Source organism: Canis aureus, chromosome 7 (assembly GCF_053574225.1).
Source record: "Canis aureus isolate CA01 chromosome 7, VMU_Caureus_v.1.0, whole genome shotgun sequence".
Lineage (NCBI taxonomy): Eukaryota > Metazoa > Chordata > Mammalia > Carnivora > Canidae > Canis > Canis aureus.
In genome coordinates, this window is record NC_135617.1 from 68618294 (window position 1) to 68634908 (window position 16615).

At 41.1% G+C, this 16615-nt stretch overlaps 1 protein-coding gene across 5 annotated transcripts in view; it reads right to left on the reverse strand.

The window, feature by feature from the left end:
- Positions 1-6331, reverse strand: part of BLTP3A (bridge-like lipid transfer protein family member 3A) — a 64141-nt gene extending 57810 nt beyond the window's left edge. For 2 of the 5 annotated variants that reach the window (XM_077904335.1, XM_077904333.1), the window contains exon 1: positions 6175-6331. In XM_077904335.1, the coding sequence (XP_077760461.1) occupies positions 6175-6218 (44 nt within the window). In that variant the 5' untranslated portion in view covers positions 6219-6331. Of the gene's footprint in view, positions 1-2871; positions 3014-5866; positions 5985-6174 lie in introns of those variants that run through there. The other 3 variants (XM_077904337.1, XM_077904336.1, XM_077904334.1) reach the window with 2 other exon arrangements.
- Between the last annotated feature and the right edge of the window lie 10284 nt (positions 6332-16615).

The following is a 16615-nucleotide window of genomic DNA, read 5'->3' on the forward strand; positions in this document are numbered from 1 at the left end:
ACTTAAACATACTGACTTCTCACCATCAATGTTCTATGGCAAAAAGGTACAAACAACCTATCTTTTACCTAAATTCTAATGTGTATTACTTTACACCTAAGTTTTCCCCTTTACTATAGATACTGATTGACTCTACTGGAGTATGGGGCTCCCATAAATACTGGAAAATGTTCTTCATGAAGTCCTAGTTTTTTCTGCTACATTGATGTGCCTCTCAATCCATTTTTCAAAGCAGGTAATTTCATTCTTTGTGCACCACACATTAAGCTGTTGTGTGTCAGATACATATACAAGCACTGCTTTGAATCTGTATTGCTTTTAAATGCTACCTTTTAAGATGTGAGACAACATCTTACAATAGACCCTAGAAAGGTGTAAAGATTGTAATACAAAAGCTATGAAATTCAAATTTTAGTTTCTTTAGTAAAGATAAAAAAAAATTTATGCAAATGGGGTGCCCAGCTTACAGAACTGAGTGTAACTATTTCATATCCAGGATAGTCTGCAGACCAAATATTTAACAAAAACCCAAATGCCTGAAGAATAGCACCCCCTTTTTCTTAATGTACATGACAGCTATTTTGACAGGGAACTAAGCCTCAGATCCATTCCAAGTAAGAAATGTTATGGGCTAGGGGTGCCTGTGTGGCGCAGTTGGTTAAATGCCCAACTTTTGGTTTTGGTTCAGGTGGTGATGTCATAGGTAGTGATCTCATGGGTTGTGAAATCAAGCCCCAGATCAGGCTCTGCACTCAGCATGGAGTCTGCTTGAGTTTTCTCTCCCTCTGCTCTTCTCCCCACCCCGTGAATGCTCTCTCTTTCCTCTCTGAAATGAATAAGTAAATCTCAAAAAAAAAAAAAAAAATGTTATGGGTTTGTAGTTATAAATTACCCTAATTATTTTTATTGAACCTGCTTAATTTGAACATTGCTCCAAAAAGATCTTGTTTTCAGTGTTCCGACATTTGCTTGTGACTAAAATTTACAAATAAATCAGAATTTTAAAACTAAACAGAGGCAAAAACAAAGTGGCCATCTGGTTTACTGCTGAAGTAAATAAATTTTCAAAACACATCCACCAGAATGGCTAAAATGAAACAGATGAAAAATACCAAGTGTTGGCAAGGATGAAGAGTAAGCAGAACTCTCAAACACTTTCAGTGGAAGAGCAAATTAGTATAGCCACTTTGGAAAACTGTTTAATAGTATCTATTAGGGATCCCTGGGTGGCACAGCGGTTTGGCGCCTGCCTTTGGCCCAGGGCGCGATCCTGGGGACCCGGGATCGAGTCCCACGTCAGGCTCCCGGTGCATGGAGCCTGCTTCTCCCTCTGCCTGTGTCTCTGCCTCTCTCTCTCTCTCTCTCTGTGTGACTATCATGAATAAATAAAAATAAAATCTTTAAAAAAAAATAGTATCTATTAAAATGTAACATATACATATCCTATAATCCAGAAATTCCACTCCTATGTATATTCCCAACAGATACGTGTATACTTGTTCACCAAAGAATATATACTAGAATGTTCCTAGCAGCACTATTCATGAGAGCCCTAAACTGGGAAACTAACCAAATGTCCATCAGTAGTACATTATATAAATAAATTGAGGTATATTCACATAATAGAATGCCATACAGCAATAAAAACGCAGGATCTACAACTTAATTCAACAATAGGGATTGATCTCACAAAAATAATGTTGGGCTAAAGAAGCCAGACATAGAAGCATACATACGATATGATTCCACTTATATGAAGTACAAAAACAGACAAAACTAATATGTGTTGTTAGAACTCAGGACAGTGGTCATCCCTCGGTAAAGATAATGACAGAAGAAGACACAAGAAGGCTTCATAGCTGCTGGCAATATCGTTTCTTCACATGGATGCTGGTGGCAAGAGTATATTCAGTAGATGAGAAGCAAACAGCAGCAGAGTCATAAAGAGAATTGAAGTGTTTATATATGAATCTCAGTTCCACCACTTAATAGTTATAATTTGGGGCAAGTTGCTTAACCTCTCTGTGCTTCATTTCTTCAACTATAAAGTAGGACTAGTAACTACCTCATAAGATTAGTCTGAAAGTTACATCATCATAAGACATGTAAAGTGCTTATTTGCAGTTGGTTATTATTATTTGCTAAGAAAAAAAAAGCTTTATTCTGAAGCAACACAAAAAAATGCAGAAGGGAAACAAAGACATATATGATTTGACCATCACTAGGAAATGAACAAAATAATTATTTAGGAAATGAAGGTGATAATAAATAAAGTCTAGTACAAAGAGGCATGACCTAGAAGTTGAGACTACTCCTGCAAATCTTTCCCTACACAGACCCGGGGCTAGCAGTCAGCCTCTCTGAGCCTGTAGCTCCCCTCTGTTCACTGGCAGCTGGCCATGAAGATCTCTTCAGGATGAAAAATAATAATGAAGGGAGGCACTGATCAGGAACTAAGAGGGCTGAGCTCACAGCAGGCTCTCTTATCCTCCAAGAGGACTCTGAAATATTGTATGCTTCTGGATTTCACCAAATACTTATGTCTTTAAAATATCTATCATGTCTATCAGCTGTGTTTCTGTCACTTAGAGTCACATTTCCTGCTGCTATTTAAATAATCAAGACTTCTGGTAGGTTTCTAAAAAAGCCAGTCAGGTAGGTTACTGTCAATAACACCATGGCAGTGTCCCTAACTTCTCTAGTCATGTTATAATAGCTACTCTTTATTAAACCCTACTTACATGCTACTTATATGCTATAAAGTATTATAATACTTTATCCCTAATTCTCAAAAAACTTTGCTAGCTACGTAACATTCTTCCTTATTCTCATCTTTCATGGATAAGAAAACTAAGGCTCAGAAAGGCTGACCTGTTCATTAAGTGGCAGAGCTGGAGGGTGAATCAGGCTTCTCTGGCTCCAGAGTCCACGCTCTTCCCATGAGCCTTAGTCCCTTGACTTACTTGACAATCAATCACATTTCTTCTTACGAAAGGTCATTAGTTAAGGTAAGCTAAAACAAGAATAATCCAACTTAGTGAAAAATCAATTTTGGCTATTTTTTAAATGATTACTTTGGTTTCTAAGCAAAGGTCTCTTCCTGGGTCTATTTAAAAGAATACTGTGCATTGCAGCTACTTGTACTACACAGTAGTCATCCAAACGATAGGTTAAAGCCCTTAAAAGATGTTTATATTTCTTCCCTGCTGAATCCCCGGTGCCCAGATCAGGGCCTGGGCCTAGTGCAGGCACTTAAAGAAAATATCTTGAAGACCACCTCCCTCCAATCTTGTTTACCAGAATACTACTAACGAAGATGCATTCCAACAAAACATTAGTAATGTCCGAAACTTCATGACCAAAATTAAACACGAGTCACTGGGATATCCTTCCTGCTGTTAAAACACTCTCCTCCAGGTCAAGTGGCACTATCATCATCAAGTAATTATTAAACACCTACAAATGTTTATTTAACATAGTTAACTCCATATACCTTCTCTTCTCTTTCCCCATGAGATTTGGCAAGCCAAGGAAGCTATAATTCCGCCCCAGGTGGGCCAGCCTCTGTAGGTATCATAGAGACCATACAGAGATACAAATGTCATACATGATTAGGCCATTTTTCCAGGATAAACAAATAGAAAGGCCCAAAGAGTTTGACCGTCCATCTTCCAGGTCCATGTCCTACCACCTTTTCCCGGAGCCCTGATGCTGCAGCCCAAAATAACCTTCTCTTCCTCTTCCTCCTCAGTCAACCACACAACACTGAGGAAACCAGAAATTTCTCCCAAAGAAATCATATTAAAATTTTCCCTTAAAAACTCTATACTCATAGCGAATGCAGAGAATACATGTGCACTAAAGGGGAAAACATACCAGAATTAGAAACCTACGTTCTAGGGGTGCCTGGCTTAGTCGGTGGAAAGAGCAATTCGATCTCAGGTCTATGATTTCGAACCCTGGATTGGGTATAGAGATTACTTAAAAATAATAAAATCTTTAAAACAAAAAGAAAGAAAGAAAAAAAAAAAAGCTAGGTTCTTTTTCACTACCTTACCTTCCATTGCAACTTGGGCAAGTTGTTTATCCTTTTTAGGCTTTAGTTTCTTCAGACATAAAATGAGGGAGTGGAACTAGTCGGGGGTTCTTCACCTAGTTCCAGGATGCCTTGCAGGATTCAGGCATGTAATTTTGAAGTTCAAAACTCTCCCCCAGAATTTACATAAAAAACTACCTATTTGCATATGTGGATTTTTCTGGAGAAGTCTATGGCTTATATCAAACTGTCAAACAAGTGGTAGCCCCAAAAATAACTATAGCTCCTGTTTTATTGGGCACTTTCTATGTGCTAGGCACTGTGCTAAGTCTTTACATATATTTATTCATGTAACCCTCAAAATAACACTTTGAGGGGCACCTGGGTGGCTCAGTGGGTTAAGTAAGTGCTTGCCTTCTACTCAGGTCATGATCCTGGGGTCCTGGGATCGAGCCTGAGCTGGGCTCCCTGTTCAGCAGGAAGTCTGCTTCTCCCTCTCTCTCTAGCCCTCCCCCTACTCATGTTCTATCTTTCTCAAATAAATAAATAAAAAATCTTTAAAAAAATAATAACCCTGTGAGTTAGATTATTATTATCCTCATTTTACAATTGAAGAAAGTAAACCAGAAAGAGTCTGGACTCTAAAACACAACGCTATGTTAGCTTAGATCATCTCTAAATCCTAAAATGCTCTGACTCTATTCAAATGAACAGTTTTCCTTTAAATTTTCTATACAATTTCACAATCACTAGTCCTACTTTTAAATCTTTCTACAACCAAATTCATGGAACACCCAGATGAATGCTACCTAAGAAAGAATTTATTAGATAGTCAATCAGAGTAAAGGGTCTGAAGGCACCTTCTGGCTCCAGCCTCCAATTCGCTTTTACTTTTATAGGATGGTGATTAACCAACAGGTGTATCTGAATCTAATTACTAATTAAAGTCTAAAATCAAAGCAACAGTAAATAAGCCAGAGTGTCAGCCAAAAAAGGGATGCAGTGGCAGCAAAAGTGTCTCACATATCACTCACGGAGGCAATGAGAACACCAGGAAGGCAGATTAGTGCAAGGCCCCTGTGTCCCCTGTTGACTGGCTCCAATCCCCTATTCCTACCTCAGGGAAAGCGGCGTGGACAAGGCTAGAATCACCCTCCCCTTGAGATACAAGGCTGGCTAAAAGTATTAAGGCATCTCCAACACCTGCCTGGAATAAAGAGTGGAAACGAAATGGAAGGCTTGCTTCCAATTTTTGTGGACACCGGTTCTGACAACCTGCAAAATCGCACAGGAGTCAGCAGTCACCCAGGCACACCTGAAAACGGTTTTGACCGACAAAACTACTGAGAGACATAACACAGCTTAATAAATGGCTGCAGAGAAGTGGACTTGGTTAATTCTTTTCACAGGCTGTCAAAAATCCTCCACATCTTAAAGGGAAGGTTGTTGAAACTTTATGCCCAACTCTCATGACCTTTCTCCATTTAGTCTGTGTAATGAGAAGAGAAGCAAAGGAGAGAGAAAAGAGATCAGGGAACGGCCCTGGGTGTAAGGATCGTATCCACTTCAGGGGGGATGCAACAGGGTCGGCCAAACCAAGAAGTGGAGGAGCTGGAGCTCCTCGGAGGCAGAGCACCAGTGCTGGAGTTGGAAATCCGAGCAGAAAATGGGTTATTTAGAAGGGGCCGGAGCATGAAGAGTCTGGTGCGGAGCTGGTACCAGGAAGGAGAGGAAGCAGCGGAGGGGGTGGTGGGGCGGGCAAAGAGGCGGGCAGAGGGGCCGGCGACGCGGAGAGGAAACGAGGGGGCGCGCAGCCGGGGGAGACCTCACCTCCCCGGGGCCCGTCTGGGCGTCTAGGAGGCGCGCGGCGAGGAGGGGGTGACCCAGCGCGGGAGGCGTCGGGGGGCTGCGGGAGTGGAGGGAAAGCCCGGCACCCCCGCCCCGCAAGGGCAGAGGCGCCCAGCACCGCAGGGCCGGGGCGAAGAGGGGCAGAGCGGCGCGGCGGCCGGCGGCGGGGGGCGGGGGGCGGTCCAGCTCGAGTCCCGGCTCGGGCCGGCAGGAGGGCGGACGGGGGGGGCGGGGCGGCGAGGGTGAGGACGGGGCCCGGGACGGCGGGGGGCCGGCGCTGGCGCTCTCACCGGGACAGGTGCTTCAGGATCTGCTTCTTAATGATCCCGGCCATGCCGGAGCCGCGGCCGCGTGGAGGGCAGGCCGGCAGCCGTGGCCTCCTCAGTCGGGAAGGGGCGGCCCGTCACCTCGCCGCGGCGCGGGGACCAGATGGCGCCGCCGCCGCCGCCGCCATGGTGCCCCCCCCCCGCCCCTGCCCCGGCGCCGGGAGCTCCGCCGCGAGCCCAACCCCCGCGCGGCGCCGCGGCCGCCAGCCCGGAGCGACGCGGAGATGGCGCGCAGCCCGCCCGGCTCGCAGCGGCCCGAGGCGCGCGCGGCGACAAGGGCGCGCGCACGCGGCGAGGGGCGGGGCGGGCGGAGGGTGGGGGCGGGGCGGGGCGGGGCGGGCGGAGGGTGGGGGCGGCTCCGGGCTGGCTCCCTGCGCTGCGTGCGCGGTCCGCCTCTCTCTCCACCCACCGAGACCAGAAAGTCTTCCCCTCTGAAGTGTGTCAGGTTCCGGCAGGTGCTTTGAAGCGTACGGGAAAGGCTGCATGTTTGTAATTTTTTGCAGGAATTCTCTAGACAATTGCGCAGTGCCCCGTCCATTTCTCATTCATTTCCTTCGCACGTTCATCATTGCTTGCTGAGCACCGACTAACTCTACTCCGGGAATCGGGCTGAGGAGTGACAAGTGGTCTCAAGAACCTCCCCGGCCCTTACAACCACCTCGGTCTGCTGCTCTGTGCGAAAGAGCTGGGGAGGGAGCTCCTCACCATCTTCTCTCTGCCCCTCTTAGCCTCCGCCAGGCGAACCAATAGGCAAATGTTTACTCAATACATAAGGAACTGAACCTAGGAAAAATAGTTGAAAAACTCTGCCCAAGGCCACAACTACTTAGTGAAACTCAGGGTGAGGACTCAAGGATTCTTCCTCTGGATCCAGAGTTACGTCCATTCTATGTCGTTCATACACTTTCAAGTGTAATCCGTATGCTGGGGACACCTGTAAAACCTGTCAAAAGGTGAAAAGGTGGCAGCTTTCTGGACTTGAATCTTATGACAAAAACCTGAGTAAAATACTGAGATATGCTTATCGGAAATCTGGCCACCTATTCATTTTTGTGACTAGGTAATATATGCACATAATACAATGTTACCTGATTCCAGAGGCAGTTCAAGCATGGTCAACTATATAAATGTTAAATTTTTTAAACAATCTACAAACTTCGTGCATTCCTATGTGTATCTTATGGAAAGTTCAATTTTCCCTACAAGTTATCCCCAAATTGCTTTTTTAAACAATTTATTTAATGAGAGACACAGAGGCAGAGACAGAGTCAGGAGAATTACTTAGAGTATACTCTAACCTATAGTTTGAATGTGTTTATCTTTCCCTGCAATACTAAGACTGCAAAGCATACAAAAATAAGAGGAATTTGGGCCCAATCCGTACATTTTTTAAACTTAAAACACTTTATTTTGAGATGATTGTATATTAACTCTTAGTTGTAAGAAATAATACAAAGAGAACCTTGTGTCCTTTACTCAGTTTCCCCAAAGGGCAACATGTTGAGAACTTTTAGTATATCACAACCAGAACATTGACATTAATACACTCAGTATACAGAACATTTCTTCCTTTCTGATATGAATGCTTTTTATTTCCTTTTCTTCATCTATTAAAGCAGGCCACAATTCCTGGCACTTTGTGTAGCAGAACTGGTGATAAACTGAGAACCGGTTCTGAACTCAGGTTCGGCTGCTCACCACTTGAAAATCAATACTCAGAAGACAAGTCATGGTGGGAAAGGAAAGGTTGCTTTATTCAGGAAGCTGGCCCCCTGGAAAGATGGTGGACTAACATCTCAAAGACCGAGGCTCTCCACCGAGGGGAAACTGGAGGTTTTAAAAGGAGAAGTCATGGGTAAAGGGAGGAGGGCTATGTGCAGAAGAAACAAGTGCCCAGCCAAAGGTTAGTCCTTTGTTGACATGACCCTGAACATATTTACTCCCATCAGTGGCAATTGTTTTCAAATTTAGTCAGACTTTATCTTCTGGGAAAGTTGCATCCTTCACTCAAGGCCAGTGGTCTGCAAATCTCAAGATTATGTTAGGTCTACTACAGACCAAGGGACTTCAGTCAGCAAGCAAGGGGTGCATGAACTGGAAGGAAGCTAACCCTTAAGACCAGTTGGAATGCTGTTACAGTGACAGTAGATATACTCTGTGTTCTCAATCTTAAGGGAAAAAGCACTCATTCAGTCTTTCACCATTAAGTATAAAGTATAAATGTTAATTGTACATTTTTTTGTGGATGCTCTTTATCAAATTCAGGAGGTTCTCCACTATTCCTATTTTTGAGTTTTTATCAAGAATTTAATTTTTTCAAATGCTTTTTTCTGCATTGAATGTTATGTTCATGTGACTTTTCTTCAGCTTGTTAACATGGTAGATTACATTGATGGATTTAAGATTTTATTTATTTATTCATGAGAAACACAGAGAGAGAGAGGCAGAGACACAGGCAGAGGGAGAAGCAGGCTCCATGCAGGGAGCCCGGTATGGGACTGGATCCTGGAATCCCAGGATCACACCTGAGCCGAAGGCAGACGCTTAACTGCTGAGCCATCCCGGAGTCCCGTGATGGATTTTTAAGATTTTATTTTTTATTTTTTTTAAGAATTTTATTTATATATTCATGAGAGGCACAGAGAAAGAGAGAGAGGCAGAGATATAGGCAGAGAGAAGCAGGCTCCATGCAGGGAGCCCAGTGTGGGACTCCATCCTGGGACTCCGGGATCACGCCCTGGGCTGAAGGCAAACGCTCAACCGCCGAGCCACCCAGGTATCCCTTTTTTAAGATTTTATAGATATTTATTTGAGAGAAAGAATGCAAGAGTGGAGGGGGAGGGGCCAAGGAAGAAGGAGAGCAGACTTCCTGCTGAGCAGGGCACTCAATCCTAGGACCCTGAGATCATGACCTGAGTTGAAGGCAGACATTTAACTGACTGAGCCACCCACACACTCCTACACTGATGGATTTTCAAATACTGAACCAGCCTGCATCCTTAAAATCTCATTTGGGCCTGGTGTATATTACTTTCATATATTGCTGAATTATATTTGTTAATGTTTGCTTAAGAATTTGCGTATATTTTCTTGATGGCTAATGGTGTGCAGCATCTTTTAGCTTATAGGCCATTTGTATATCTTTGGAGAAATGTCTATTCAGGTCCCTTTTAAATTGGGTTGTCTTTTTATCATTCAGCTGCAGTTTTATATTCTAGATACAAGTTCCTTGTCAGATATATTATTTGCAAAAATGCTCTCCAATTCCGTGAGTTGTCTTTTCATTTTCCTGTGTGTCCTTTTAAGTACACACAAAAAAAATTTTTTTAGTTTATGTATTTATTCAAGTAATCTCTACACCCAACATGGGGCTTAACTCACGGCCCTGAGACCAAGAGTCACATGCTCTTCTGACTGAGCCAGCCCTGAAGCACAAAATTTTTTAATTTTGATGATATCCAGTTTTTTTGTTGTTGTTGCTGTGCTCGTGGTGTTACACCTATGGAATAGTTGTGATCCAAGGTCAGGAAGATTTACATCTATGTTTTCATCTAAAAGTTGTACAGTTTTAGCTCTGACATTTAGGAATTTTATCCATGTTGAGCTAACTTTTTTGTATATGATGTGATGAATGGGACCAACTTCATTTATCTATCATGTGGATTTCTAGTTATTTTAGCATCATATGTTGAAAAGAATAATCTTTCCCATTGGAATGTCTTGGTGAAAATTAGTTGCTGATAAAAGCAATAATCCATTTCTGGATTCTCATTTCTGTTCCATTCATCTGTATCTATCCTTACACCAGTAACAGTGTTTTGATTACTGTAGCTTTGTAAGAAGTTTTGAAATAATTTTGAATCCATAATGTTTTTGTATAGCTTTGGTAACTTTTAGGTGCACAGCTTTTAGTTCTCTAGTTATTACATTATTTCTATCATAATCTGATCACAGCCTACTGTATTGCCAGTTACCAATTTAAGTGAAGTACAGAAATTTGACCTCTCTTTCGGTCTCTTTTCCTTCCCAGAAGTATAATTGCTTTAAATATTTTCTCTACATACATTTGGAGCTACATTAATCAATATTACAATCTTTTGCTTCAACCATCCAAAATAATTTAGAAAACTCAAAAAAAGTAAGGTCTATTACACTTACCCATACTTTTGCTTACTGTCCTTTCTTCCTGATGTTGTAAGATTCATTCATTTATTGTTTCCTGTTTTGAGACATTTTAGCCATTCTTTTAAAGTAGGTCTGCTGGCAATAAATTCTCTTAGTTTTCCTTCATCAGAGGACATTTGTTATTTCCCCTTCATTCCTGAAGCTCGTTTTTACTGGATATTGGACTCAGTACTTGAAAGAAGTGCTGCACTTCCCTCGGGCGTCCATAATTTTTGATGAGAAATCTGTCCTTCAAAAATGTTTTCCCTCAAGAATAAGGTGTCGTTTTCTCTGGATATTTTCTTTTTTTTTTTTTTTGTCTTTAGTTTTCAGAAGTTTGATTCCAACATATCTTGATGTGTGGATTTCTTTGAGTTACCCTGATTGAAGACTGCTCAGCTGGCTGAGTCAGTGAAGCCTGTGACTCTTGATCTTGGGATTGTGAGTTAGCGCCCCATACTGGGTGCAGAGGTTACTTAAAAATAAAATCTTGAAAAGTACAAGATTATCCTGATTGAGGTTTACTCAACTTCTTATATAGGTTTATGTTTCTTGCAAATCTGGGACATTTTCAACAAATATTTGTTCCAGTACCTTCTTTGGTTATTTCTTCTCCTGGGACTCTTACAACATGAATGTTAAATCTTTTTTTTTTTTTTTTTTTAATTTATGATAGTCACAGAGAGAGAGAGAGAGGCAGAGACACAGGCAGAGGGAGAAGCAGGCTCCATGCACTGGGAGCCCGACGTGGGATTCGATCCCGGGTCTCCAGGATCGCGCCCTGGGCCAAAGGCAGGCGCCAAACCGCTGTGCCACCCAGGGATCCCTGAATGTTAAATCTTTTATTTATAGTTCCACAGGCCCATGAAGATTTGCTTTTTTTTTTTTTTTTTAGTCTATTTCCTCTCTGTTGTTCACATATTTTTAGTATTCTATCTTCAAGTTCATTGATTATTTCATGTTACTGATTGTTTGCTGTTGAGTCCATCCACTGAATTTACTTAATTTTTGGTTCCAAAAGTTCCATTTGGTTCTTCTTCACGTCTTCTATTTCTTTGCTGAGATTTTCTATTTCTTCATGTTTCAAGCATACTCATAATTGCTCATTGAAGCATTTTTATGATGGCTGCTCTAAAATCCTTGTCAAATAGTTCCAGCATCTATGCCATCTTGGCATTGATATCAATTGATTGCCTTTTTAAATTCAATTTGATTCTTCCTGATTCTTGGTATGATGAGTGATTTTAGATTGAAACCTGAACATTTTCATATTATGTTCTAAGACTTGGGATCTTATTTAAACCCTCTGTTTTGCTTTTTCTCACACTGGTCTGGCAAAAGGGGGAGGGGACCTCTTGTTATGGTCAGGTGAAAACAGAGGTCCAGGTTGACAATTAGCCTCCTTGGACACCCAGGGAAGGGTTCCTTATTACTGCTAAGATGGGAGTTCTGACTCTCTAGTAGGACTCAGCTAATTCTTTCCTAGCAAGGTATAGCAGACTGCCTTATTAATGCTTCTCACAAGGCCTCCACTGACATGGGGGTATATGCAGCCTCATTACCACTGGACATTGCTGAAAATCCTTAAAGTCCTGATTAGCCCTCTTCTGACTCTCGGGAGGGCTTGTTATTGCCTAATAGGGGATGATAATCTCAGCTCCCTATTTGGCCTTTTCTGATACCACCCTAGGAGTTTGGGGAAGGGTGGAAGAATAAGCTTCCCACGAGGATGGCATGAGTGGGAGTATGTATATTCCCTGGGTATCTATATTGTATATTCCCTGTGATGTTTGGCTGGAGCAGAGTGATTATTATCTAAAAGTTTTCTGTCTTGCTAACCTCTTTTCTAGTCCTTTGACTTCAGAAAGCAGGCTCTTCTTGGGGTGTTTTTTGTCTGTGGCCCATCACTGTTTCTTGGTTGCCAGCTCCTTCAGCAACAAGTCTGGTATATATGAAGCAAAAAGAAAATCCAGAGCTCATTTAGTTGTTCCTTGGGTCCCAAGTTCTCTAACAGATCTCACTTCTTTTCACCTTTCAGTCTTCTTATGCTTTTCATACACACACACACACACACACACACTCATTCCAGTGTTTTAGCTGTACTTAGCAGTAGGAATAGGGAAAAGTACATCATCAATTCTATCTTTCTGGAAGCATAAGTCCATGTTTCTAAAAATGTTTTAATGTTTTATTATGACTTACAGATTCACAAGAAGTTGTAAAGATAATACAGATTAGTCCTATGTACTCTTCACCCACTTTCCTGCAAGAGTTACACCTTATATAACTAGAGTACAACATAAAATTCAGGAAATGGATACAAGCGTATCTCATAGATATTGCAGGTTGAGTTTGGTTCCAGACCACCACAATAAACGAAGTATCACAAGACAAGTCAAATAAGTTTTTTGGTTTCTTAGCACATGTAAGTTAAGTTTATACTGTATATAGTCTATTAAGTGTGTGATAGCATTATGTCCAAAAAATTATATACATACCTTATTTTTAAAAATACCTTACTGCTGGTTTGTGTGGGTGCTCAGCATTAAAGCATGGTGACTCTCAATCTCAGGGTTGTGAGTCCCCCATGTTAGGCATGGAGCCTACTTAAAAAAAACAAACAAAAACCTTATTGCTAAGAAATGCTAACCATCCCTGTCTTTCAAAGAGTTATAATCTTTTTGATGGTGGAAAGTCTTGCCTCAACGCTGATGGCTGCTGACTGATCAAGGTGGTGGTTGTTACTGGAGGGTGGAGAGGCTGTAGCCATTTCTTAAAATAGACAACAATGAAATTTATCACATCAATTAACTCTTCCTTTCACAAGTGATTTCTCTGTAGCAGGCAATGCTCTTTGATGGTGTTTTACCCATAGTAGGTCTTTAAAATTGGAGTCTGTCTTCTCAAACCCTGCCTCTACTTTATCAACTAAGTTTATGTAATATTCTAATCTTTTTTGTCATTTCAACAATCTCCACAGCATCTACGCCAGGAGTAGATTTCATATCAAGAAAATATCTTGCTCATCAGTAAGAAGCAACTCCTCATCTGTTAAAATTTTATGAGATTTGTAGCAATTCAAATATTACAATAATGAGTTTTAAATGTTGAGAGAATTAACAAAATGGACACAGAGACACAATGTGAAATGGCACCAACAGACTTGCTCAACAGTTGTCACAAACTTTCAATTTGTAAAAAACACAGTATCTGCAAAGCACAATAAAGTGAAGCTAATAAAACCAGATATGCTTGTATTGATGTGTGTGTATAATTCCATCATTTTATCATATGTAGACTTGTATAACCACTACCACAGTCAAGATACAGACTACTCCATCACTACAAAAATCTCCCTCATGCTACCCCTTTATAGTAATTTCCTGCTCCCCTCACCCCAACACCCTAATCCCTGGCCACCACTAACCTCTAACCTCTAGCAACTGCTAACTTGTTCTTCTTCATGGTAACTGATTTTAGAGTGCTGAATAGCAAAGATAGGTTATTACTGACTAATGGTTCTTGAGAGTAGTCTTTTAGTTTGTGGTAGTTATGACTTTTTATTATTTTTTTTTAATTTTTATTTATTTATGATAGTCACACAGAGACAGAGAGAGAGAGAGAGGGGGGCAGAGATATAGGTAGAGGGAGAAGCAGGCTCCATGCACTGGGAGCCCGACGTGGGATTCGATCCCGGGGTCTCCAGGATCGCGCCCTGGGCCAAAGGCAGGCACCAAACTGCTGCGCCACCCAGGGATCCCTAGTTATGACTTTTTAAAACGACTCTATTGAGATATGATTGATATGTATCAAAGTACACAACAAAATTTTTAAAGCTTTGATCAAAATTATCATCACCAATGAAAGGCAGATGGATCCTGTGAGCCTGCCTACAGATGTGATATCCTAGGGATACAATGAGGACATGTCCAGAATATAATCACGGAGAAACATCAGGCAATCCCAAAATGAGGAATGAGGAACAATATATTGAACAGAAGGTAGTTAAGATTGTCAGCGTCATAAAAGACAAAGGCTGAGAATTATTCTAGATTAAAGGAGACAAAGGACATCTGACCAAAAAATAAAGTACGTGATTCTGCAAAGAATCCTGTACAGAAAAGGGGGAAAAAAAAATACAAGGACAATGTCAGACCACTGGACAAAAATGAAATGTGACTGGCAGATTAAATTACTGAGTCAAGGTTATATTTGCTGGACTTGAGAACTAAACCACAGTTGTGTAAGAAAATGTGTTTATTCTTAGGAAATACCGACTTAAGCATTTATGGTAAAAGGTATGATATGAGCAACTTTCAAATAGTTCAGGCGAAATACATACATACATATATATAGCGAGAGGGAGAAAACATGCGTGCAAATAAGCAAATGGAGTTAAGATGCCAATAGCTGACAACAAACCGGTGATTCTGGTCAAAGGGTATATAAGTGTTCTTTGTACAGCTCTTGCCAACTTTTCTTTAAGTCTGAAATCCCTCATGCCTAAAGAGTAAGGACAGTAAGCAACATTCAGATTTACCTTATTCCTGCAGCTGACAAACTACTTTAGATACTGTATTTGATTCTGTGCCAGAAAATCTAACCCTTAGGCTTTCAATTGAGAGGCAAAAAAATTACCCCAATTAGCTAGCATTTATTCAGGATACTTCTATAATAAAAAACTAAGGCAGCCAGGCTTTTTTCTTTTGTTCACTAAATATATCTAGGAGCCTAAATATGAGATATCATCTGACTGAAGCTATTTAATTGGGACAAACACTTAATCACCACTGGACTTTTTCCATATAGGATGACCAAATTAGCCTGTGGTTCTATGCAAGGATCCCGTTTCTTGTGCAGCTGGGAATTGAGGAGACTGGCATTCTGACAAACCACTAAAGCCAAGACAGTGGAAATGATGCTAGCTTGGACTTTAAATGCACTCCTATGACTTTGGATTTGCCCACAGAAAGGAAGCAAGTGTGTTAAGCCCACATCTAAACTAACTTTGCTTGAGATCTAGTGGCATTCTTGTTTGCACTATACAAATTCCCACATTATAGTTGATTCATATTTTACAATTAAAACCAGATGCTTAAAGGCATAGACCAACAGCATTGTTTGTATTCTTCATAGCCTCTTACAAAGGAAGTATCTTATATTCATTAACTATAAAGTTTGACTTAAAAGACAAAAAGAACCTTATTAGAACTATTTATCCCTACATACATTCATTGTAAAGTTTGTTAAACTTTTAAGTCATCGTATTGTTTTTCTAAAACTATGTAAAATACTTTCTTCAAAGAAATGATTCTGGGCACCTAGCTGGCTTAGTCAGTGGAGTGTGGGACTCTTGATCCCATGGTTGTCAGTTTGAGCCCATGGTGGGTGTGGAGATTACTTAAAAAATGAAATTTTGGGGGGATCCCTGGGTCGCTCGGTGGTTTAGCACCTGCCTTCAGCCCAGGGCATGATCCTGGAGTCCCAGGATTGAGTCCCATGTTGGGCTCCCTGCATGGAGCCTGCTTCCCCCTCTGCCTCTCCCTCTGCTTCTCCCTCTGCCTGTGTCTCTGCCTCTGGTGTGTGTGTGTGTCTCTCATGAATAAATAAAATCTTTAAAAAAAAAAAAATGAAATCTTGAAAGAAAAAAATGTTTCTGGAATGGATAGTCAACCTTAAAAACATACTTTGGAAAAAGCTTCCTTTTAGGAAGACCTGGGTTATTCCTTTTAGGAAATACCTGAGGCTATTTTAAAAAGCAAAATAGGTACCTGTAAGCTTTCTATGTATACACTAAAGACACCCTCTGCACCTTGAGTCTGACAGAGCATCAAGCCAGAAACTTGCTGAGTCAATGTAAGCTCAGTTGGCAAGGTTTCCCATATCTTAAGTCTACAAAGATTTTATAACAAATCTGAGCCACAGAACTCAGATATATAAACTATCAATTTCTAGTAAGTCCTTCTTTAAAAGATGTAACAATGAGATATTAAAAAGCAATTAAGTAGTCCTAGCAAAGGCTCAGATTTGGAAGCTGACTCAGCTTTATAGAGGCTGGGCATAAAATCACCTGTCAGAATCTCTATTTCTAGCCTCTTGTTTACCTAGAGGAGGTTGTTCATTTGCCTATAGTAGCCCTTTTACAAGTTTCTAGGAAAAAAAGCCATCCACCTATTGCCATTTCAATTTCTACCGCACATCTATGAAAAATTATAGACACACATATACATCCAGTATTACA